The following is a 25407-nucleotide window of genomic DNA, read 5'->3' as shown; positions in this document are numbered from 1 at the left end:
GAAACAGTAGCTGACTTTATTTTTCTGGGCTCCAAAATCACTGCAGATGGTGACTGCAGCCATGAAATTAAAAGACACTCCTTGGAAGGAAAGTTATGAGCAACCTAGACAGCATATTAAAAAGCAGAGACATTACTTTGTCAACAAAGGTCCATCTAGTCAAGGCTATGGTTTTTCCAGTGGTCATGTATGGATGTGAGAGTTGGACTATAAAGAAAGCTGAATGCAGAAGAATTGATGCTTTTGAACTGTGGTGTTGGAGAAGACTCTTGAGAGTCCCTTGGACTGCAAGAAGATCCAACCAGTCCATCCGAAAGGAGAGCAGTCCTGGGTGTTCATTGGTAGCACTGATGTTGAAGCTGAAACTCCAATACTTTGACCACCTGATGCAAAGAGCTGACTCATTCAAAAAGACCCTGATGCTGGGAAAGATTGAGGGCAGGAGTGGAAGGGGACGACAGAGGATGAGATGGTTGGATGGCATCACCGACTCAGTGGACAAGGGTTTGGGGAGACTCCGGCAGTTGGTGATGAATAGGGAGGCCTGGCGTGCTGCAGTTCATGGGGTCGCAAAGAGTCGGACATGACTGAGCGACTGAACTGAACTGATCTGTCTCAGAAATTGAGCATTTTGTAATTACAGTGAGTAGTCAGGGAAGGCCTAAGTAAAGAAAAAGTTGAAGTCTGAAAGGTCCAACAGAAGTTGCCATCAAATTAGTCAGCAGACAACTTGCTTTTGAGAAGTACTCACTGTAAATGATTCCCTCTGCCTGGGATGCTTCCATAATGATCTTACATTAAGTCAAGGCCCAGGCCAAATGAACACAATGATAAAGTATCTATCCAACAGTGAGAGTAAGCCTGAAAATATCATTGCCCCCTCCTCCAAACCGCCCCTAGGCTCTCCCTCTAGGGCCCCTTGCTGGAATCCAAGCAGAAAAATACAAGTGGAACCACTACACCATGTGTGGGTCTCATGGTACCAAACGCAAACCAACATTGAAATGTGGGGTCCAGTCAGATTTCGGTTGTGTCCCTTCATTTTCCCATGGTAAGATTCAGGCAGACTTGAGTCCAGGTACCCGTTCTGCCACCAAGCAGGTCACTGGGCCCTGTGCTGAGAATATGGTAAGGAGACAAAGGAAGAGCAAATCGGCTTCCACTCTGGTACACTGCGTGCTTAGTCGCTTCAGTCGTGTCCATCTCTTTGAAACCCTATGAACTGTAGCCCGCCAGGCTCTTCTGTCCATGGGATTCTCCAGGCAAGAATGCCAGAGTGGGTTGTCACGCCTCCCTCCAGGGGATCTTCCCGACACAGGGACTGAACCCATGTCTGTTACATCTCCTGCATTGGCCAGCTTCTTTACCACTAGCGCCACATGAATTCTGGCCAATTAGCAATAACTGCCGAATGCACTGTCCAGAAAGGATCCTGAGGCTGAGTTCCAGCTCGGTGGGAAGATGTGCTGAGATCGATTAGCAATGCCTGCATCACTCGGTGACAGGGCAAGGCTGCACGCTTGCCACCCGCCTTCTGTCTTTCTGGAGGGCCTTTGGCTTCGCTGCTCCTGCAGTCCAGGCCCAAGTGCTATGGTTCCCAACTGTCATTGATACTCAGCGGTGGGACGGCTCTGGCCCACATCACAAATGAAGGGGAGAAAGTCCAGTTCCCTCCCCTCTCCAAGCCCTGGCTTTATCTCTGCTTCGTGAAAAGGCTCTTGAAGGCACTGTTGTAGTTCTTGTTAAACGCCGTGTAAATCAGGGGATTGAAGAAGGAGTTGGAGTAGCCTAGCCACAGGAACACGCTTTTCCAGACGGGGGGCAGGCTGCAGGCGCAGAGGGGGCCGATGAGCTCGGCCAGGAAGAAGGGGGTCCAGCACAGCACGAACACGCCGATGAGGATGCCCACCATCACGGCCGCCCGCTTCTCCTTCTGCTCCTGCCACGAGGCTCTGCTCGGCGGAAAGGCCGCCGCGGGGCGGTGGGCTGTGCACACCATCTCAGCCTCCTGAGGGGCCTCCTTTCCCTGGGAACAGAGGAAATGCATAATTCAAAGATAAAATGCATGAGGCTGGGCAATACAGTGACATACAATACATCCAACCTTGGCCAGCCCCTCCCCTCCAGCCCCATACGAGATGCACTGATCCATCATCATCACATGCGTGTGCTCAGTCGTGTAGTACTCCTTGTGACCCTAAGGACTGTAGACCGCCCGGCTCCTCTGTTCATGGCATTTTCCAGGCAAGAATACTGGAGTGGGTTGCCATTTCTTCCCCCAGGGTATCTTCCTGACCCAGGGATCAAACAGGCATCTCCTGTGTCTCCTGCATTGTAGATATATTCTTAACCCCTGAGCCATCAGGGAAGCCCACCTGATGCCATAATCCACCACCAAACATTAACGCTAGGTGAAAAAGTTCTTGAAACCATAGGTTAAAATATGTCCTGAAGGTTCTTCAGGGACTGAGAGTGGTGGTGGTCCCCGCAATGTCAGATATTAGAACAAATAATTCTTTACCATCTGAACCACCAGGGAACCCCAATCAAATAATAATATGATCTACAAAGAGGGGCGGGGGAGGCACTTAAGAACACATGCCTTGGTGTCAGACCCTGGCTTGAGCTCCAGCCCCACTGGCCATGCCATTTTCTTGTATGAAGCCGGGTGACCAAGCCCCCTCCCCGCCACAAGGCAATCGTGAATGAGCACTGGGAATGTGTGTGGGTGCCCAGCACAAGCCCCTGCCACAGACACTCACAACTCAGTACTCATGGACGGGGTGGGGCTGGGACCCGGACCCTGAATGGAACAGACCCAGGCCTGCCCCTCACAAAGTTCACAGCCAGAGAGGCAGGTCGCCTGTAGACATCAATATTGCAAGAAATTATATGATTACTGTGTGAAGTGGATTCACTTTAAATTAGGAGATAATTTTGTATTGCCTAGCTTAAAATAAGCCAAGTGTAAGTGACCTTGTGGTGATAATTAGCTACCATTTAAGGAGCCTCTGGCTGCTCTCCACCCTCTCACCCCCAGCCTTTGGCCACTTCCTATCTGCCTCTTGAGTCTCAGCTTAAAGGCCACCAGCCGCTCAGAGCAGCCCCGTTTCCCCCTTAAACTCAGTCACGTCTCTCTGGGCTCTGGTACCACGTTCCCCTCCTTTGTAGCCGTGTGTGCGATCACGGGTGTCACATGAGGTGCCCCTCTGGCCCAAGCTGAACCACAGCAGGCTGGGCTTTCCTGGTATAGCACCTGCCTGGCGGCACCACCTGGCGCCCAGTCAGAGCCTAGGAAACAGATGCCACGTTGACTGATCGTTTCAACCACATGCTCCTCACCTGCGTGTCTCTTCCTTTCCAGAATGCTACCAGCCACGATGCTAGAGAAGACACAGAGGCAAGAGGCTCCCAGGCAAGGACCGCAGCTCGTTTCTCTCCCAGACGCAGCTGGCAGCAGCCATCAGGAGATCCACCCGGCCTCCAGGCACCAAGGGAGGAGCCCGGGTTCCTCTCACCTGGCGCAGGATGGAGCTTAGAAGGCACCCAGGAGGTCTGATCTCTGCAACCCTGCGGCTCCTCACGCTAAGCTCTACCTTCAAATTCTCCGTCTCTGCTACTTCCTCCCAACACTCTATTTATTTGGAAAATCACTAAGTCATCCTGAAATAATCATGGTGACATGGACAAAGTTGAGTCCTTTCCTTTCTGAGTGTAAACCCAGCCTCCTCCCGCCTGCCACTCAAGAGAGAGAAGGAAAAGGCAGGTGACTCCAGGAGAGACCAACAGCACGTCCCTCCCCCCACCCCTCTGCCCCTTACACAGTCCTGGCTCCGCAAACACGCACCCTGCACAGACCAGCGGGCACCCCCTCTTTAATGAGCCATCCCAAGGTTTCTGGTCCACCCCAGGCAGGTAGGAGCTGAAGCTCATTTCTCCCCTTTAGAAGAGGTGACACTGACCAATTCTCACATGATGGATGACCAGCATCCAATAATGGAAGTCTGAGGAAGAAAACGTGACATCCTAAAATCCCCTATGGATATTAGCAGTGTATTGTTTGCAGGAAACAATATTATCAGGGCAGGAGAGGCGTGGCGGTGGGTGGTTTGTTTGTATTCCTCCCATTCAGCTCATTAAAGGGCACTTTTGAAAAGATTTTTTCTGCTGACCTCAATGACCTCCCAGGCTCTTGAATTCCTTCCTCCCTTAACACAATTCCAAATCCTTGTCATGCTACAAAGTAAACACATGGGGTCAATTCACTTCAGACGGATCCTGGGGGAAGAGAAACAGAAAAGGCAAATCCACTAATTAGGTTTAAAACACATCAGCGTCCACCACTGCAGCATCCAGCAGAGCCCCGCTTTGCTCCGCCAACGTGGAGCCTGTGTTCACAGCCTGTCACCTGAGCCTGCTGCATCCTGTGCAGAGGGACAGGACAGACAATGGAACCTTTCCAGAACAGCCTCCAAGTCAACAAGTCAGTGAGGTCAGACCTTGGTTTGCTATAAGATGGACAAGCATGCCTTTTTTCATCCGAAGAAATAGAAAACCAAAAGACACAAAGAAAAATTCCAGAAAAGCCACTGTAAAACAGACACTTGTAATGACTAACTCTGATCCGTCCTCCTGCCAAACCTTCAGGCGATTATCTCCATTTGACGGTGGAGAAAACACAGAACCTATTTTAGGATCACGTTTATGCTTGGGATGCCTTCAGAATGAATGTCTCTGGCTTCCTGGGAACTGTCTAGGGGCTCCAGCAGTCAGCTCTGGGGCCAGCCCTGGGCTTCTCCATCTTTCCTCTTTGGTTGGGTGTCTCCTCAGCCTCTTTGCCCTGACAATGCTCTCTAGCAGTGGCACTCACTCGGTTCTTTCCAACTCTTTATGATCCTATGAACTGTAGCCCGCCAGGCTCCTCTGTCCATGGAATTCTCCAGGCAAGAGTACTGGAGTGGGTTGCCATTTCCTTCTCCAGGGGATCTTCCTGACCCAAGGACTGAACCCCAGATCTCCCGCATTGCAGGCAGATTCTTTACCGTCTGAATCACCGCAGAAGCCCTGACAATCCTCTCTACGCCTGTTGTAAAACTGACCATTCTGGCTTAAAAGGCCTCAGACTCTTAGAATCCACTCATCTGAAGGTTAAAATACTGACTGTTGAAGGTGCAGAACCAGTAGCACCTGCCACCTTCTGTCCTGCTGTAACAGGACAGGTGCTCTGAGTACACAGATGTTTGGAGATGTCAGATGCTACAAGCAAGGTCACATGAGCAGGGCAAAGCAGAACCAAGGTGCCTGCCCATCTGTCTGGCTCCAGGCCTATTTGGCTTCTCTCTGCCACTGTGAGACATGACCTAAAAGATGAGTTCACCTAAACATCTCCATAGAATCTGAGGCTTTTCCATCTAAAATTAATTAAGGACCAAATCAGCCAGACAATATATGCTGACATTTATTAATCATCTCCTGGGGCTTCCTTGAAGGCTCAGACAGTAAAGAAACTGCTTGCAATGCAGGAGACCCGGATTTAGTCAGGAAGATCTCCTGGAGAACGGAATGGCAACCACTCCAGTATTCTTGCCTGGAAAATCCCATGGACAAAAATGCCTGGCAGGTTACAGTCTCTGGGGTCACAAAGAGTTGGACACGACTAAGCAAATAACACTAGACTGGACTAGTGCATGTAGGGACTATGTACTGGAACTTTTCATGAAGTCCCAATTTCAAATATCCTGTCCCACTATTCTCATAAGCACTCTGATACCAAGGCACAGATTCTGAATCTTCATGCTGATTGTGAATATTGTGTCACGATCAACACTCCAGGAAGGCAGGGACACGAGTGTCCCGTCCACTGAAGCGTCCCCATCACCTAGTGTAATGTATGGTCTATAGTAAAATCTCAACAAACACTAAATAAAAAGTTATTTGGGGGAGACAAGTCTCTTTTAAGTCTCTTGTGTTTCTACACATTTTGCCAGCAAAGGCACTGACAGCTCTTGTTTCAGACCAGCCTGTCAAGGATGTTTGTATAACAAAGAGCCTTGCAAGAGTGAGAGAGTATCTCCCAGTAGAAAAGAAGACAGATTTACTTGCAACCCATTATTAAAGATTCGGGTTTCCGAAAAGCAAAGGGCAGGTTTGTATACTGTTCAGTCCAGGACAGTATCGACTTGAGTTCCCTAATCTGGGAGTTTCCCTACTATTTGTGATGCAAATCCAGCTGGCCCACTCCATGTCAGTCGCAAGGGACTTCGAAGGGAAGAGATGCACACATGAAGTTCCTGCTGCCTGTGAACCACGGGTGATAACATCCTTTGACTCTGACCCCGAAGTCTCCTGTCTTTTGTCAGTGTCCAGTAAACTAGGGGAGGCTGACTTGTGAGCTTGCCAGCAGGGGAAAATCTCAGAGTTCCTGACAGTCATCTGCTACTTGGCCATGTGGTTCCACACACCATCTGACTCAGTTATAACAGCATCCAGTAACTAAGGAGTAAGGAAACCAAGGCTCAGAGCAAATTAGGGCTTAGGCAGGATTCCAATCTGAGCTCCCATTTTTGCATTTCCAGCGATGAAGATCTTTATCTGTCATATATGGTGGGTTTCCTGGAGGATGACAGTGAGACGTGGTACGTAGCAGGAACTCAGAGATGTCAACGTTAAGTCCCTCTAAGTAAAAGGAATGTGCCTTCCCTCCCCTCTAATTAAAAAAAAAATCCAGCTGCCACCGGGAGTACCCACAAACATGTGTAAACCGCCAGTGTTGTCAGATGAACACCCTAAGAAGAACTAGAAAAGGAAAGCAGAAAAAAGAAAGATGGTTCCTAATCACTCCTGAAACCAACTAGCTTGGGTGTTGACACACAGGTCAGGCATCCAGTATAGCGAGGCTCTTCACAAGGCTGGTGGTGGGGACACGCCAATCCCAGGGACTAACCAAGCCCTGAGACCTCTGGGAGAGGACGGAGGACATTGAGAGGCATCCAGTTTTGGTTGAAGGCAATCCGAATTGTAACTGGAATTCCCCATTTCTATCCAGAGCTCAACAGGTCAGGAGATGGAGCACCCAGGTTGCCATTCTCTCTGCCCGTGCTGTACGGAGATAACCAAGCTCCAAGCTGTACTTCTCAAAGGCACCTTGAAGAGAAAACTAACCAAAATATCCCCTCAAAGTAAACAGAAGCTGTCTAATGTCTAACTTGTCTAACAAACTACAACAGGAAATTTTCTCAGCAGCTTCCCTTGTGCAAAAGAAACCAGAAAATAAAGATGTTTTCTTATTAAAATAAAACAGATTAATAAATAAAAGCAGAGCACTGCTGGGCTTGAAAAAAATTACATTTCCCTTGAGTGTAATTACATACACCAAAAAGAACAGTTATGCTAAACTCGGGTATGATCATAACATAAAGGACAATCGCTACTATTATTACATTTGGAAAATATGAATTTGGTGGGGGTGGTGCTCAATTACCCTGGGATGGCTAAGAACTCACTGGAGTTAATACTGAGGAAGGGAAACTGTAATCAAGTGTGTTACTTAAAATTACACAACATTTGTTTCCGTTCTCATATCATCAGATCTAGTCATCCTCTTTTACGAGTGGAGGCCAATGGAAGGTCCTTTGTGTGAGTTCTTACCTTGAGGTCCCCAGACTCCCAGGCCAGAGAGTCTTGGCATAGAAGGAGGGTGTAATGGAGAGAGGGAAAGTCTTGCCTTTTGCGCAGGCATTCTCCAGCCCCAGTGTCTTGACATGGCCGCGTAGGGGGCCATGGCTCCCCTGATAACCACTGCCGGTGCTGTGGAGAGTCCCAGTTCCTACTGCACTGTGGGTTCCATTCTCCTGAAGAGTGGGTGGGAGGCAAGACTGAGGATCACCCTCCAAACAGGCTTCGGGCAGTGCCCTAGGCACACTGGGCAAGCAGGCGCCTACAAGCCTTTCTGAGCAGCCAGCCCAAAGCTTTCTTTAATTTTCAAGGAATTCTGTGACCTATGAAAGGGTTAATAACCATGGAATTTGAATCTCACTCTTCTACTGAGAAACTCAATCTTCTCCGAGAACTACAGGGATTTAAGAAGTAGCTTGTTGCAAGGTCACTGGGGCAGACACCTGATCCCTGCACCATACTTCGTCTCCATCCCCCTTCGTCTCCCCTGCACTTTCCTCAACAATCCAACCAGGGAAAAGAGAAAGGGAAGCAGAAGAGGCAGAATGAATGTAACAATGGAAGAGAACAAGGAAGAGGGGAAAAGCCAGGGGTATTTCTAAAAAGTCTAGAGAAAATGCTCCTTTGTCCACACAAGTAGTTCTGGACACTCTCAGACAATTAGGCATCAGTCTTAAAAGAATCAAATGATAAGTCAGATGTATCATTACCATACAATTTGATGAATAAACTTTACTTTTCTAAAGTTAAAATAACCTTACAATTTGATGAATAAAATTTACTTTTCTTATGTTAAAATAGTCTTGCATGCTGGCATGGGAGTGGTTTGAGTCATATTTCTTTTAATAGATGGGATCAGAATAAGGGTGGTGATTTTCCACCATCCTCTTCCCAGAGCTTAGCTCTGACTGAACTCTGGTCCCACACGTGGCTAGGTCCACAAGACCAACAGTCCCTTAGTCTTTGGGGTGGAACAAATGACAGCTAAACATTGAAGATGTGACAAAAACATCAAGCATTCTGTATAGTTTTTAGGTCACTTAGGGCTTATATACTGTATGCTTACAACACAAATCTAATGTGGAGGATTAGTTTGGAGAGGCAAATATTTTGTAATATGACATTACCTAAAATTCAAATCCAAGTCGTCACAAACCCGATAGTTCAATACTATACATTTATTTTGACCTTTACAGGTTACAAAGTGCTTTCACAAATACTATCAGTCTTTCAAGATCACTGTACTCTGGACGGAACACCTGTAAGACATCATTGCAGACTTCCCTGGTGATCCAGCAGCTAAGAATCTGCCTACCAAAGCAGGGGACACAAGTTCAATCCCTGGTCCAGGAAGATCCTACATTCTGCAGGACAACTAAGCCCGTGCATCACAGTTACTGAGCCCAAACTCCAGAGTCCGCAAGTCACAACTACTGAAGCCTGCGTGCCCAAGAGCCTGTGGTCCACAGCAAGAATAACCACTTCAATAAGACCTCACACCACAACTAGAGGGTAGCTCCTGCTTACCACAACTAGAGAAAGACCTCGAGCAGCAACGAAGACCTAGCGCAGACAAAAAAATAAAATGATTTTTTTAAGACTTTATTACATTTATAATTCTGTAATTGTGGTTAACTAACATGAATCCCTGGAGAAGACAATGGCACCCCACTCCAGTACTCTTGCCTGGAAAATCCCATGGACGGAGGAGCCTGGTAGGTTGCAGTCCATGGGGTCGCTAAGAGTTGGACACGACTGAGCGACTTCACTTTCGCTTTCACTTTCATTTTCATGCATTGCAGAAGGAAACGGCAACCCACTCCAGTGTTCTTGCCTGGAGAATCCCGGGGACAGGGGAGCCTGGTGGGCTGCTGTCTATGGGGTCGCACGGAGTCGGACACGACTGAAGCGACTTAGCGGCAGCAGCAGCAGCGTGAACCCCTGGAGAGCAGAGACCACTCCTACGAAACCTCAGAGGCTCCCATGTTGTCTGATGTGCAGGTCAGTACAAGTCCAATAACCTTGAACACCATCCTCGTGGCCTTTTGGGGTGATTTTAAAATACATTCACAGGTTCTTTCACTCATCTCCCCAAAGCGAAGCCTAATTCGCCTTCCCTTGAGGGAGGAGTGGAGTTAGTGGCTCACTCCTAATGATAGATTTTAGGGGAAGTGATGAAACGTGGCTTCTGAGACAGCTCATAAAAGGCACTGCAGTTTCCCCCTTGCCTCACTCTCAGAATGGGGGAAGCCGGCCACTGTATCGGGGATGACACTCAGGCAGCCCTGTAGAGCCCTCCACTAACAGCCGTGAGCCACAGCTACAGCCACAAAAGACCTTGGACCAGAACACCCAGCTAAGCTGTTCCCAATGCCAGACCCACAGAAACTGAGTTCATACATGCTTGTTGTTTGAAGACACTAAACATAGGGGTGATCGTTAAGAAATAACTAATCCACCTATAATGGTGAGCAACAGCAGTAAGAGGTATAAAATAATAACTTGTTATTTATAACTTATAAAAAAAGTTGCAAAAAATAGTAACAAAAGTAGTACAGTGGCCATCATTTAGGGTTTACTATTTTAGTTACTCCATATACACTGTTATCTCATCTACTCTTCACAAGAATGTTAAGAGGCAGATAGCAATATTTCTATTTTACCTACAGGGAAAGGCAGATGGAGCTGAACTCACTTGGCTAGAGAGTTAATAAGTGGCACAAAAAGAATTGAAATCCAGGTCTCCTTGTTTCCAAATCCCAAGTTCTTAACTAATGTGCACACTGTCTCCCAGCACATGTTTATTGATTGAGTGAATGAAAGAAGGTATCAACCAAGGCTGCATTATAACCTTCTTGAGCCTGAGGCATCCATGCCTCTGTGGGCCCTTCTTCCATTAAAAAATATTAAAAATTATATTTTATGATCATATTATTATAAAGACTAATATAATCAAGGCTGAACTCATTATTACCTATTCATTACTATTATAGTCACTTTCCCTCTAAAAGAAATTAAACAATTTCCATGGGCCCCGAAAAGTATTGCGGCTCTCGGTGGTGTACCCACTATGCCTAATAAATAAGCATGCCCTGGTATCAGGCACAGTTATCAGACAAACAATTAAAATGAACAAAATGTTTGATGTTGCATTTTAAAAACCAACCAAACAATCTCTATTGACTTTGCTTTTTTCCTCTTCTAAGCAGTAAAGAGTATAGCATAGTAGGAAACAATTATACCCCATGGGGGATGCATTGGGGACAGCAGAATATACTATATCATGATGTCCCATCTATGAGGTGGGAAAAAAAGGATGCAGATGGGAATTAACTCCCACTCCTGAGAGAAGCTGGTGGTGCCTCTGTATTCACTTGTTTTTCAACTCTCCTACAAAGGAGTTCACAGTTTTGAGATCCTACTCCCTATGGATGGGCTGCCACCCACCTGCCAATGCAGAAGACACAGGAGACACAGGTTGGATCCTTGTGTCAGGAAGATACCTGGAGAAGGAAATGGCGACCCACTCCACTATTCTTGCCGGGAGAACCCTATGAACAGAGCAGTCTGGTAGGCCACAGCCCATGGGCTTGCAGCAAGATGACACAAGGAGTACCTCAGAGCTATCTGAGAACCTGTCTTCCAGATGAAGTTCTCAGAAAGTCTGCCAACATTCTCAACTTTTAGGTTGTTATTTTTGTTGTTGTTTTTAGTTGACATCCCCATGACCCACCTTGACTGGGATATGACTGTCTCACTCCCATGAAGTTCTAGATACTTGTGACAGTGCTCAGAAATTAAATTTATGCAGAGAGCACAGCATAATGAAAAAGGGATGAAAAGAACAGTGATTTTATTGATAGATCCAGGACAGACTTTAGCTTCTCCACCCAGTAACTGGGAGGTGTCATGGATGAACTCACTTTATGGGAACTGAATTGGATCATCTGAAGAATGGATGCTTTTGAACTGTGGTGCTAGAGAAGACCCTTGAGAGTCACTTGGACTACAAGGAGATCAAACCAGTCAATCCTAAAGGAAATCAACCCTGAATATTCACTGGAAGGACTGATGCTAAAGCTGAAGCTGCAGGACCTAAATTCAACTCTGATGTGAAGAGCCAACTCATTGGAAAAGATCCTGATGCTGGGAAAGATTGAGGGCAGGAGGAGAAGGGGGTGACAGACCATCCTCTGTCATGGTTGGATGGCATCCCCAACTCAATGGACACAACTTAAAGACTGAACAACAACAAAAATGATAGCTGTGTGGCAAAGATGGTTAATGCTCACCAAAGAGCCATAGGTTCCCCTAGTCTTCACAGACAATGTCTGGCCAATGGACTGTGCCCAGAAGGGGCTCTTCTGGGTAAGGCAGGTAGAAGCTGCTCTATCTCCAGGTCTCACTTCCTCTTCCACAACAACCTCAGAAACCACATGTTCAAGACAGCATAACTTAAAGATGACAAGGGGCCTGGATCCACAAGTCACTGCCTGGAGGAGAGCTGAGCAGGGGAGGGGGGCCACCAGACCCACACTGAACTTTGCGTGAAACTGGGTTAAACCGTTAGTCTGGGGGTTCTGTGTTACTCAGCGTATCTTAGCTTATCCTGAAAAACAGACGCTGTATGCCAATGTGTCTGGAGCCTAAGGATTAAATAAGAGGAAGAAGGTAAAGTGTACTGTGCCTGGAAGAGGGAACTCACTCAGTCAGCATTTCTTTCCACGTCTACTTTCAAAACTTCAGGCATGATTGCAGATTCCTGCCTGATTCTATTTTAGTGTTGGGACTTAGTCACAGAACCCTGAAAACAGTGAAGGGTGAGCACAACCTCATGGCCAGAGGCCTTCTGCCTTCCTAAGTGCTCCCATCACCCACAGAAAGCAATAAAGACATTCTGCAGGACCTAAACTCAACTCTACTCATTTTCCCTGGAATGCAGAGAAAAGCAGGTTATACAGAATGAAATAAGTCTGGAAAAGAAAAACAAGTATCACATGTTAATGCACATACATGGAATCTAGAAAATGGTCCTGATGAACCTATTTGCAGGGCAAGACTAGCAATGCAGATGTAGAGGATGGTCTTGTGGACACAGGGGTGGAAGGAGAGGGGAGGATAAACAGAGAGAGTAGCATTGACATATATGCACTAGCACGTGTGAAACAGATAGCTAGTGAGAAGCTGCTGTGTGACACAGGGAGCCCAGACCAGCCCTTGCAATGACCTAGAAGGGTGGGACGGAAGGAGAGGGGTGGAAAGGAGCCTCAGGAGAAAGGGGGTTATATATACTCATGGCTGGTTCACGTTCTTATACAGCAGAAACCAACACAACATCATAAAGCAACTACCCTCCAATTAAATTTTTTTATAAAGCAGGTGGGGGAAGGCACAGAGAGAGTATTTCTGGCACATTAGTTAAAACTTCTGTTTGGGTGTGGTCAACAAGCTTGCAACTGCTGACTCGGCAACATTACCCAAGAGTTTGAGTGATGGCTTGCTGGAGCCTGAAGAAGCAGGATGTTCTTGAACCCATCTCATCTACAACCTCAGCATCATACGATTCAAGACTCTTAGCCATGACTTAGACCAATGCTGTGTCTTAGAGGAGAAAGCTTGCAGCCCAAAATGGGAAAGAAGCTCATTGCTGGCAGGTGGCTAAATCACCAGGCTGCCCTGCCTCCCAGAGAACTTTCTCCCTACCAGTGACCATCCTGATTGTCCTGCTCCCCATCATCGAGGCACATCTGCTTTGTTATCAGCTGCTTGAATAGGGTCTATCAAAAATGAACACTAAACTCAGGCGTGGCAAGCCTTTCTGGGATCCATTTCACCATGATTTCTCTGGGTGCACCCTGGATCGATATAGCTAGTAAAAGTCTGCCTTGCCTTGGCAATCAGATAGAAAAAGGATAATCACCCCAGGCATTTCCAAGGGACCTTTCAAAGGACATCATTAATTCTGAATAAAGCTCTCTCTTAACAACACTTTCCAATTATAGACTTGACATTCCCGTTTTATCCTACAAAACTCTTCTGCCATTTCATGAAGGGTGTGGGGGGGCGGGAGATGCCTGCTTTTAAAAATACACACATTTGAATAACCTAAGCATCTGAGTTAACTTACAGAATTAAAACAAAGTTAACAACAAAAAAACTGACCCCCTTTCTTTCCCACCTCGTGTCCCCTTCCCCTGGTCCATACATTGTATTAGGAAAGAGGCAATAATTCCTATTATTCTCCAGGACTGAGGGCCTGAAGCCCACAAAGTGAGCTCCAGAGTGAGGAGGGAGTTAGGTCTCTTAGGGTCTGACCAAAAGGCAGAGAGGCTTCCCAGGTGGCTCAGGGGTAAAGAATCTACCTGCCAAGCAGGAGGCACAAGTTCGATCCCTGGGTGGGGACGATCCCCTGGAGAAGGAAAAGGCAGTCCACTCCAGTATTCTTGCCTGGAGAATCCCATGGACAGAGGGGCCTGGCGGGTTACTGTCCATGGAGTCTCAAGAGTCTGACAGGAATTACAGACTAAACAATAAGCAAAAAAGGCAGAAAGCCCCCATTCTAAAGACAGTGGAGAGAAGTTCTGCCAAATGCAGGTTCCTCCCTCACATTCCTTCGTTTCCGGCGCCCATTGTAGATTGCCGGGCAACGCCCTGGTCCTGAGGATCCCCTCGCTGCAGGCAGCTCTGCGACCCCTCCACCAACGTTTGCCAGGCACTGTGCCAGGTGTCTGCATTCTTTATCTCACGTAAGCCAAAAGCCCTATTACGTAGGAATTAACCAGTCTAAAGAGCAGGAAACAACAGAGATTAAGTAACTGCCCCACGGTCCTGAGCTTTCTAACTCTTTTCAAAGTCACTAAAGGATAGCACTGAGGTTGAGACAGTGAAAGAAAAGTGATACTTGGATTCATTTTTATCCTCACTTTCCCCTTGGCAGGAAGCTGGCCAATGGAGTGAATAGTCTCGGGACTGCAGGGGTGAATGAGGGTGCGGTGGAGACAAAAATACCGGGCGAATGGTCACAGAAATGTGTTCAACCTCAGAACGAATTTCCAGCCCCCTGTCGTCACGCTTGGTCTAGCCGGGGCTAGGAAACTGGCGGCTGAGGTCTCCCACGGACACAATAGCTCCGGGGGGAAAGCAACGGAGGGCGCCGTGGATCCGCCGCGAGCTCAACGCCACCGAGCAACACTGCCCCCGCCGCCCCTCCCAGCCGCGTGGTGGCCGCGCCAGCTCCAGTCCGAGTGGGCAGGTGCTGGAACTCCTTTCCCCACGGCGCGCCATCCACGCATGAACCCCTCGTGTGCGCGCTAGGCGCGGATGCTGAGGTCCTCCGCGAGCGCTGCAGCAGCGCAGATGGCAAACTCCGCGTGCGCTCCGGCTGGCCAACCTGAAAAGCTTGCGCCAAGTGTGCAGACTTGCACCTCCAGCTCTCCCTTTCGCCAGGCTTCCTCGTCCCTCGGCGACCCCTTTCCCAAACCCCCATTCCCCAACCCGCGCCTCACCTGCGCGGTGGAGGGCAGGGGCAGCACAGCCCTGCAGCGGCGACCGAAGCGAAACTTGGCCGCCTTATATATCTTCCAGTAGACAAACAGCACCACGCCGAGCGGCAGGTAGAAGGCGCCGCAGGTGGAGAAGACGGCGTAGGAGGGTTCCTGGCTCACCTGGCAGCGCTGCAGTCGAGCGTCGTACGCCTCGCCCCAGCCGAAGAGCAGCGGTGCGAGGGCGATGAGAGCCGAGAGCGCCCAGGTGAGCGCGATCATGAGCACCGAGGCGCGGCGGCGGGCGCGCAGCGTGTACTGCAGGTGGCGCGTGATAGTCCAGTAGCGGTCCAGGGCGATGGCCGCCACGTTCCAAATGCTGGCGGTGCAGCACATCACGTCGAAGGAGACCCACACGTGGCACAGACGCCTGCCCAGCAGCCACCGTCGCCCAGCCGACAGCTCGCTCACCAGGCTCAGGGGCATTACCAGCGCGGCCACTAGCATGTCCGACACGGCCGTCGAGGCCACCAAGTTATGCGGCACACGGTGAAAGGCGCGGACGCGCAGGATGGTGACCAGAACCAGCAGGTTCCACAGGAACGTGGCCGCGATCAGCAGCACCAGCAGCGTCACCACCAGCATCGAGAAGACGGAGAAGGGCGGTTCTCGGCCCGGCGGGGCCGCACCGCCTGGGGTCGATCCGACGACCCCGCTTGGGTGTGGGCTGCTGCTGAAGGCTGCGGGTCCCAGGCGAAGGGCGACGCCGGTGGAGGCCACCGAGAGGTTAGCTGCTTCCATAGCGCGCGGCGCGCGGGATCCCGGCTCCCCCGCGGGGACGCAAGCGCGCCCTGGGCTTGGCGTGGACGCGGCGAGTAAGGGCGTGGAAGGGGGCCTTGCGTGATGGGGAGGGCAGAGAGGAGTCCAGTTTGCCCTACTCTGGTCCCTCATGGGGCCGCAGCTCCCCGCCCCTCTGGTGCCTCGCCGTTGAGTCCTCGTGGGTCTCTTTTCCAGTGGAGAAAAGAGTGGGCCCCGCGCCAGTCCCTCCTGCCTTTCCTCGCGGTTCCCAGGGCAGCGGGCTGTCACAGGGCTGGGAGTCCGAGGGCGTGGCGGGTGTCCGCGGGCAGAGTGGGTTTGGAGAGCGGCCCGCGACTCCGAGCCCAGCGGCGCTGAGCAGAGCTGCACCCGGGGTGGGCGAGGGCGGCGTGGTCTAGGGAACCAGCCGACTGCGCAGGGCCTTCAGGCTGTCCCGTGGGTCTCCCTCTCCCCTCTGCGCGGAGAGAACCCTAACGCGGGAGTCTCCGAAGAAGGTTCACAATCGCCTAGGAATTCCGTAGCCGGATCCCCGGGACTCGCCTGAGGTACGGTTTGACATCTGGAAACAGAGGGACCGGCCCTGTCCGGGACCGAGAGGTTCTGCTTTCCTCGATCTCCATCCTAAGTATGTGTGAACTAGGGGACTCAGGTGTTAGGGATGCTCAACAGGAAGCTCCTCGACCCGGCTCCATCCTGCCTGCGGCTTCCCTTACTACCCTTCTGCCCCTCTGAGGATTCGTGCTGCCTTGAGAAGTTCTCTCTCTGGCTCTCAGAGAGAACTCGGCTTCTACGCGTTTTGGCCGAGGCCCTGAGAAGGGCGTGTCCTCCTCCCAGTCTCCAACCCAACCTTACTGGCTTCCATTCCACCCCGCGCTCCCTTTGCAGTTGCCAAAGTTCCTGATCCTGGGGCACGTCTTCCAGTTCTTCACATCCAGGGTGAGGATGGAGTTCTATTTTGTTGACCCCTGGACAAAGGTGGAAACCAATGGGAAGTGAAATTCCCCTAACCCGCCCTGCCTCCCCCGTTTTCAGTCTCTTACATTTTAAAAAATAGTTCAATCATAATGCAAACTTACAGCTGCCTTCCAGCCTGTTTCTGGGAGTAGAGTAGAAACGTAAAGGACACAGAGGCCAAACTGCCCCATCTCTTGCCAGGGCAGCTTGGTTTCTTATTAACACCGAGTCTCAGGCTGAGCAGGGTCCGCAGAAGGGGCTTTCTGTGGAAAAATGCCCTAAGCTGCAGTAGGTGATGGGGGTTCTTCCCTGGTCCTCTGAGCATCCCACCCCTGGCATCTGGAGAAATCTTTGGGGATCAAGGACAAGAGAGAATGTCCTTGCTCTCCCTTTCTTAGCCATTCACAGACTGGGATGCTCTGCATCCTGCATGGGACTGCTCTTGCTGACTCCAGGCAAAGGAGTCAGAGTAAAAATACTTGGACTTTCAGGCATAATGGTCAAGTGGTTGATAAAAGTAAGGGAAATTGATGAACTGTTCAGAGATCACAAAGAGGGGGACGCTGTGGTGGGAGCAGCCCCTAGGCTTACTGAATTGTTAGGCAGGCACTTCAGTGTTGCACAGAGATACGTGGAGGACGGGACCTGGCCAGAGTGTGAGTAGCTGAGGTCAAGCTACCTGGAGGTGGACGAGCAGGTGTAAGTGCCGAGGAGCAGGGTTTGCAGGAAAAGTGGAAAAAGCTGGATTTGGGATGGCGTTGAGAAAATTGACATGACAAAGACTATCCTTTAAGGGAAAAAAATGGGGACTAGTCTTTGAAATAGTTTCACAAGAATTTTCTCCCTCTTTTATTCGGCAAACATTCTAACAAGAGCAAAAATTATCAAAAATGTAAAAGTATTCATCTAGCCTCAGTCAGATGCAGGGCATGCTTTTGTTTTCTGTTCTTTGCATATATCCACATACATGTTGCATGCCTAAAATCAATTTTTTATCTTGCAGATTTCTCTTAATATTTTTCATGTTGCTATATATACTCTTCATAGTTATGTTTTTTTATGTTGTTCCATGTATTAAGTCAGAGACTTGAGTAACTTAAGCTTTCTGAGACTGTTTTCTCATTTTAAAAATGAGGCTAATTATAACTGTCATGAGATTATTATAAAGCTATAGTTTAGTAGTTTACTAAGAGTTCAATAAATGATGACTGCTGCTACTATTTTAAATTTCTATTTCAAAGCTTAAATTCCATCCTCTTGTGACCTTTTGATGAAGCTTGTGTTTTTCCAGTGGTACTCTCTCAAATATTTGTAACCACACAGTACATTCACACCTTTTATTTCACTTGATCTTACCCACTTGCAGATGGAGAAACAGCGAGAGGTTTGTTGCCTGTTAACTGATGGTGGGAGCAGGACTCAGCTCTTCTGATCCCCTCACCCATCTGTCCTTGATACCCAGCAGCCCTCCATACACTGGACTGGGGGTTCAATTTGATGGTTTTTATTGAACTCTTTTTTTACTTAAAAATTATTTAATTGAAGGATAATTACAATATTGTGTTGTTTCTGCCACACATTAACACGATCAACCATAGGTATACATATGTTCCATCCCTCTTGGACCTCTTTCCCACCTCCCACCCTATTGAATTCTTTTATATAAATTGTTCCATGTGATAAGTCTGCTTGTCATGTTAAAAAACTATATTGTCCCCATTACAAAACTATATTATCTCTTGGGCTTTCCTCCTCTCATCTCTGACTACTCTCCCCTGCTCACCACCCTCCAGCCCCCTGGCTCTTATTCTTGAAAGTACAAGCACATCCCATTCCCAGTGCTATGGGGTGTGGGTGTGCTGGTCCCTGGGATGCTCTTCCCTCAGGTAGTCATGTGGCTCATTTGCTTATTTCCTTCTGGCCTCTGGCCCAGTGTTACCATCTCAGACCATCCCTGATCATCGGATCTACAATCTATCACTCTATCGAAAGGCAGCTCTGTCCCACTCTTCTGCTTTATCTGTCTTCACAACAGTTCATGGAAATCAGGTTATTTAATTCCTTTTTGATATCTGCCTCCCTACTATGAAAGCTCTTTTTGAAAGAAAAGTGAAAGCATGTGTTAGTTGCTCAGTGATGTCCAGCTCTTTCCCACCCCATTGACTGTAGCCCACCAGGCTCCTCTGCCCATGGAATTCACCAGGCAAGAATAGTGGAGTGGGTTGCCATTCCCTTCTCCAGGGGGTCTTCCTGACTCAGGGATAGAACCCTGGGCTCCTGCATTGCAGGCGGATTCTTTACTATCTGAGCCACACGGGAAGCCCAAGCTCTTCTTAGGCAGGAAATATATTCACCACTGTATCCTGAACATCTACAGATGACCCTGGAGCTGGGGGTTAGGGGTGCTGCGCTGTGGAAAATCTACCTATAACTTTGCAATCAGTCCTCCTATCTGTAGTTCTACATTCACTGATTCAAACAACTGCTTGGTTGAATGGTACTATAAGAGGTATTTACAGAAAAAAAAAAAATCTGTGCATAAGTGTTCCTGTGCAGTTCACACTCCTGTTGTTCAAGGGTCAACTGTATTTTGGTGCCAGGTACATAGAAGATGATAATAAATTTGAATGGATATGTTGAATGAGTAAATTGAAGCACAGTTGGGAGACGTGATCCAGGACCCCGAGCCCCCTACACATTCATGTAGGGCAGGCCAAGGTTACCAGGAGCTGATTCGTTATTATCCAGGCTATCTCTTAGAGTCGTATGTGCAGCAAGCCACCTTACAGGGTGAAGGAATCCCTCCCCGGGGCCAAGCTCGCTTCCATTACTATGACTTGAGGAGTGCCCGAGCTGAGTGCTCCTCTCTGTAACCCAACCCCCTGCCTATGCAGGGTCCAGCCTGGGACCCTTTCTAGAACCCCACGGACTTGGGAAACGTGGAGAGCCAGTACCCATAAACATGGAGCTCCGGCTGCAGCTTCTGCCCAGAGGAATAAAGTCCTCTGCCTTTGGCCTGGGAGTCTTCTGTCTTGTGACAGCATCTATGAAAAAGTTACATGGTGGCTTGTTAGCCTGCAAACAGGGTAAACTCCTCGGCCCTGCCCAGTTCTTGTCAGGCCTTTGGCTTGCTGATTTTCCAATTACAAGTAGCAGGGCTTCCCCGGTGGCTCAGTGGTAAAAGAATTTGCCTGCCTATGCAGGAGACTTGGGTTCAATCCTTGGTCCGGGAAGATCCCACATGCTGAAGAGCAGCTCAGCCCGTCCACAAGGACTGAGCCGGTGCCCTGGAGCCCGAGCGCTGCAACGCGAGGAGCCGCGGCATTGAGAAGCCTACACCCTGCAGCCTGAGTCCACTCGCCGCAGCCAGAGGAAAGCCTGAGGAGCAGCCAAGACCCAGCGCGGCCAGCAATGGACAAACAAAGCTGTTTTAAAAAATTATAGTTAGCAGAATTCTTTCACCCTTTTGAGATTATTTCCTTGAATTATTTTCCCCCCAAATTTAGTAACTGAGTAGAACTGTAGGGATTGTGTGATTGCTCTTTTTACATATTTTCAAAGTGTACCCTAGACAGATTTAATGGATTCACTGCTGTGTTAGTTCTGGCATTGGAGAAACAAGAGAAAGACCTAGAGTCCTGCCAAAATCAATTTTTTATTAGAAAAAGAAGTGTTTAATTGGGGTATAATGATTTATTTCAATTGTTTTAGTTTGCTTTTCTTCAATGGCTAAAAAAACCCATTTTTCTACATGGTGATTTTTATCATGCACATATTCTTGTGTAGAAACTGTTCATCCCCTTTTAACTACTTTATATCAGAATCTGGATACTGATCTTATGGCTGTTGATCAATTTCAGTGTAATTAAAGAGCAGATTTTCATCCTTCTTGTTGTCATATATTTTTTTCTCTGTCATTCCTTTCTTTGCATTTATAATTTTATTACATTTTGTTGAGTAACTTTTTTTCTTTCATATGATAGGACCTATTGATTTTATCTCCACCGATGTTCTTAATTTACTTTGTAATGATGTTACTTTCCTGCCTTTTATTTCTGTTACTAAAGTTTATGGATAGATTTAGGAATTTAACCTTTTGATTTCTCTGGAGTCGTTGTTGTGTGTGTCCCAGCAGGAAATGGTGATCTGCCTTCTCATCCCTGGGCCATGTGTGATTCTGTGCAGCAAAGCCCAGTCCTGACTGTTGGGGGCAAAACATTGGGAGCTTCAGAGGCAGATGAGATGTTGTTCTGACCCTGAAGACTTTTCATCCAACACAGAACAAAATCTATCTGTGATGGGACTAGAATGCAGCAGAATGTGCCAACAGCTGATTAGAAGTAGAAACAAAGGTATCTGGTTTTACTGCTGGGGAGGAGTCACCTCCAGTGAGAAGGAGCAGAGAGCTTGGCAGCTTTTGACCTGGACACTAAAAGGCAGGAGGACTTTGCCTGAGGGAGGTGGAGGAGGAGGAGGGAGGAGGAAGGAGGAGGGGGGAGGAGGGAGGAGGAGGAGGAGGAGGGAGGAGGGAGGAGGAGGAGGACGGAGGAGGGAGGAGGGAGGAGGGAGGAGGAGGAGGGAGGTGGAGGAGGAGGGAGGAGGGAGGTGGAGGAGGGAGGTGGAGGAGGGAGAGAGAGGGGGAGGAGGGACAAGGGAGGAGGAGGAGGGAGGGGGGAGGAGGAGGGAGGTGGAGGAGGAGGGAGGAGGGAGGTGGAGGAGGGAGGTGGAGGAGGGAGAGAGAGGGGGAGGAGGGACAAGGGAGGAGGAGGAGGGAGGGGGGAGGAGGAGGGAGGTGGAGGTGGAGGGAGGAGGGAGGTGGAGGAGGGAGGTGGAGGAGGGAGGGGGGAGGAGGAGGGAGGTGGAGGAGGAGGGAGGAGGGAGGTGGAGGAGGGAGGTGGAGGAGGGAGAGAGAGGGGGAGGAGGGACGAGGGAGGAGGAGGAGGGAGGGGGGAGGAGGAGGGAGGGGGAGGAGGGACGAGGGAGGTGGAGGAGGGAGGGGGGAGGAGGAGGAGGAGGAGGGAGGGGCACAGCCATCTGAGGAAGAGGGGTGAGCAGAGGCTTGGAGACAAAAGAACAAAAACAAAACAAAGGGACCGGCAGAGAAGGATCTCCAAGTGCCTGCAGTTCATTCCCTTCTGGTCTGTCAGGTTTTGCTTTTAAAGCAAACAGAGGTAGAACATTCCATCATCTTTAACCACATGAGTCTATGCTTTAGTGATTCCAGACATCTGCCGCAATGACCTTCTTCTGCTTTTATTAAAAAAGCTTTTGTTCTTTTATATTATTGCCTTTGTGCTCTCCAGATGGTTTTTAACATTATTTTATCAGGCTCTTTTCCTATCTGTTCATTTCGTCAGTTCATCAACCCTCAGACCTAGTTAAGTGTCACCTCCTTGGAGAAGCTGGCCCTGGTCCCCACCTCTGCCTCACCCCCAGCCTCAACAGTGCCCTTGCTCGGGCTGGACCCGGAGGCAGTCCTGGGACAGGACGTGTTTCTGCCTCTCCCTGGAAGGCAGCAGGGTTCCTGAGGATATGGCTGGGGTCTCCTTGCCCTTGTTCCCATGGCTCAGTGAGCATGTATGCATGCGTGAATGAATGAGCGAGGGAAGAGATGAGAGAGTCAAGAACTAACTCACTGAAGGTGTGTAAGCTGGAAGGGTTAATTTTGAATTTATGCTGGATCTGCTTCTGTGACTTTAACCTCCGTCCTGCCACTTTTGTAAGCATACATCACAGCCTACGTACATACATACATAATAAAGGGAGATAATCTGTGCAGCCCACCTGAGCAGCCCACCGGCAAAGGACTGTAAGGAACACCCGTGGTGGATTCATGTCAATGTATGGCAAAACCAATACAATAATGTGAAGTAATTAGCCTCCAATTAAAATAAATAAATTTTTTTAAAAAAGGAAGTGAAACTAAAACATTCCTCTGCCTGAGGTTTGCCATTCTAGGGAACATTTGCACGGACTGAATAGTTTTTTTAACTTTGTTTTCTTCACCTCTCCCTCCCATGCCTGATCCATGAAAGAACCTGGCAAGCAGGCCTGGAAAAAAATGGTTATTTTGAGGTGCTAGCCTTCCATCTTCTCCATCCATGGGTCAGCTGGTTCCTAGATAAAGCCCTTTCCTGACCCCAACACCTTGCTCAGATTCATTGACTTATCTTTCGGGAGCAGAGTGATCTTACACTTGGTAACAGGTGGAGAGCAGTTGAGGGTATGGAAGGGTATCAAGGAAGATACCTGGGCATACATGGTGAAGAGAAGGGATCAATTAAGAAGCCAAGCAAAAGTGAAGAAATAGCAAAAGAGAGGGAGGAAATATAGAGTTTCAAAAAAACTGGGGGGAAAAAAAAACCAGTTTGTAGTTGGGGAGGAAGTTAGGACTGGGTGAAGAAGCACTCCCCGTTTCACAGCCCAAACACCGCTGCCCTCAGAAGGGTCTCATACATGAGTTCTTGAACTTCAGCCTGCATCAGAGTTACCCACAGATCTTGTTGAACCTGGATGCTAGGGCCCAGTCCCAGAGTGAGGCCTGATCTGGGGGCAAGAGTTTGCAATTTTTAAATTAAAAAATAATTTTTTTCAAATTATTTATTTTGGCTGTTCTGAGTCTTCATTGAAGCACAGGCTTCTCAAGTTGTGTGAGGGCTCAATAGTTGCTCTATATGGGACCTTAGTTCCCAGACCAGGGATCGAACCCCGGCCCCTGGCACTGGGAGCATGGTTATCCCCTGGACTACCAGGAAGTTCCAGGAGTTTGCATTTCTAAAAAGCTCCCAGATGCTCTTGCTGATCCCATCACCACACTTTTGGGGGCCATGGGTCTAAAGCAGGTTTTCAGCTCTTCCCTCTCTGCTTTCCTTACACAACTTATTAACCTTCAGTGTGTGCAAGCGCTTTCTATCGATCAGCACATTTACTTTTCTTGGCAGCCTTCTGTGGTGCTTTCACTATCTCCATTCTACACGTAAAAGAAGCAGCAAGATAAATTAAGCCACCAAAATCACATAGCTAGTGAAGCGCTAAAGCCTATTTGATGATAAAAACAATTTTAAAGGCTATAAAGATTGGGACTCACTGTCAGCAGTGGGACCCTGGACAAGGTACTTGCCTCCATAGGCCTCAGTGTCTTAATAACTGGGTTATTATAGGAGCACATATTTCACGGGGTTATGGGGAGAATTCAAAGAGTTAATTCACAAGAGCTAATAGCATAATTAGGATCTGAAATAAACGATTCTTAGGGGTCTCTTTTCCCAACTAAAAATTCCACAAGGACAAGAAGTTTGTCCTGTTGGCCTCTGGAACCCCAAAACACATGACAAAACCTGACACATGCTAGATCCTCAACAGACACGTTTCATTGTGTTATTTTTTGCCAGACAACCTTTTCTTTTGCATTATTAAAGACTCAGTTTGCATTATATTTGCATATGAACATCCAAGTGCATTCACTACCTCCGTCTAAGCCAGAGTTCCTCAACCGGAACACTGTTGACCTGTTGGGTTAGATCATTCTTTGCTGTTGGGGGTGGGGCCAGTTGTTATAGGATATTTAGCAGCATCTTTGACCTCCACCCACTAGATGCTAGAAGAATCTCCCCAAGTGTGCCAACCACAAATGTCTCCAGACGTTCCCTGGGGACCAAAACCACTGCAGCTGAGAACCACTGACTTGGGTGATTCAGACTTGTCTCTCTGGCCAGCATGCCCCATCTCAAATGTCCTGCTCCACCACAGAAGTGTTAGTCCTACTAGTTTCCCTTCCTATATCTTCCCAGAGAAAGTTCCTCAACATTGGCGTGGTCCCCTGGCTTAGTTCCCCAAGAATCACACAGAAGACAGCACTGAGCATTGGATATGGCTGTTCCAAATCACCCTATTGTAGGTGATAAGGTCCCTCCAAGTGGGGGCCCACGAGGAGTTCGCACCAGTCTGGAGTCCCAGCCTCAACCCCTCAATCTTCCCAGCCCAGCCCATATTTTTGGGTGTCTGGCCCTTAGAATGTCTACTCCCATCAGAAACAAACCATCCTCCTAAGGCCTTTCCTTAGTCTCTGTCCTCACTTAGGCAATCTGAAAATCCAAAGAGATCCCTTCCTTGGAAGCAGAGTTATTCGATCACAGTGATGCTTTGTGTGAAGCTTTATAAAGCAAGTGGGAAATAAAGACATGTCACTGCATCCTGCCTGCACTATCCTAGCTCCTTTTTGCTCCTAATACCGCTGTTAAATTCTTGAACAAGAATGCTTCCGCAAGAGCATGCGCTCACACAGACACACCCCTCAAGAATAAACAAAATGTAAGGACAGTATAGTCTAAATCCATATTTGGAGAATATTTTTTCCCCTAGAGGGAATGACCAGGAGTTCACACACAGTGAACATGCTCTTTTATGGAGCTGTGCAGACCAGTTTCCCTCCTTGTGGTTCCTGAAATTCCTGAAATCCTGAAAGGATTGCGCCCCTGTCCTG

At 48.5% G+C, this 25407-nt stretch overlaps 1 protein-coding gene and 1 long non-coding RNA gene across 2 annotated transcripts; one reads left to right on the top strand and one right to left on the bottom strand.

The window, feature by feature from the left end:
- Window positions 1-16328, bottom strand: LOC110130832 (5-hydroxytryptamine receptor 5B-like). The gene is made up of 2 exons (XM_020883047.2): window positions 15180-16328; window positions 1-2026 (listed from the first exon to the last, which is right to left on the bottom strand). The coding sequence occupies exons 1-2, from the start codon at window positions 16104-16106 to the stop codon at window positions 1694-1696; spliced, it is 1260 nt and encodes a 419-aa protein (XP_020738706.2). The 5' UTR covers window positions 16107-16328; the 3' UTR covers window positions 1-1693.
- On the top strand, window positions 15855-20813 carry LOC139038079 (uncharacterized). The gene is made up of 2 exons (XR_011491018.1): window positions 15855-15941; window positions 20129-20813. It is a non-coding gene; the product is annotated as an uncharacterized lncRNA (long non-coding RNA).
- The last annotated feature ends 4594 nt before the right edge of the window (window positions 20814-25407 follow it).

Source organism: Odocoileus virginianus, chromosome 13 (assembly GCF_023699985.2).
Source record: "Odocoileus virginianus isolate 20LAN1187 ecotype Illinois chromosome 13, Ovbor_1.2, whole genome shotgun sequence".
Classification (NCBI taxonomy): domain Eukaryota; kingdom Metazoa; phylum Chordata; class Mammalia; order Artiodactyla; family Cervidae; genus Odocoileus; species Odocoileus virginianus.
Note: the sequence above shows the minus strand (reverse complement) of the source record. Positions and strands in the feature narration are given on the sequence as shown.

What these genes read in the sequence shown, in the direction of transcription:
- LOC110130832 (XM_020883047.2), bottom strand. Translation starts at nt 16,106, where the DNA reads ATGAGGGACCAGAGTAGGGCAAACTGGACTCCTCTCTGCCCTCCCCAT. An exon ending in CCCTGCCCTCCACCGCGCAG is followed by an intron (nt 2,027 to 15,179) that starts GTGAGGCGCGGG and finishes CTCTGTTCCCAG; the next exon opens with GGAAAGGAGGCCCCTCAGGA.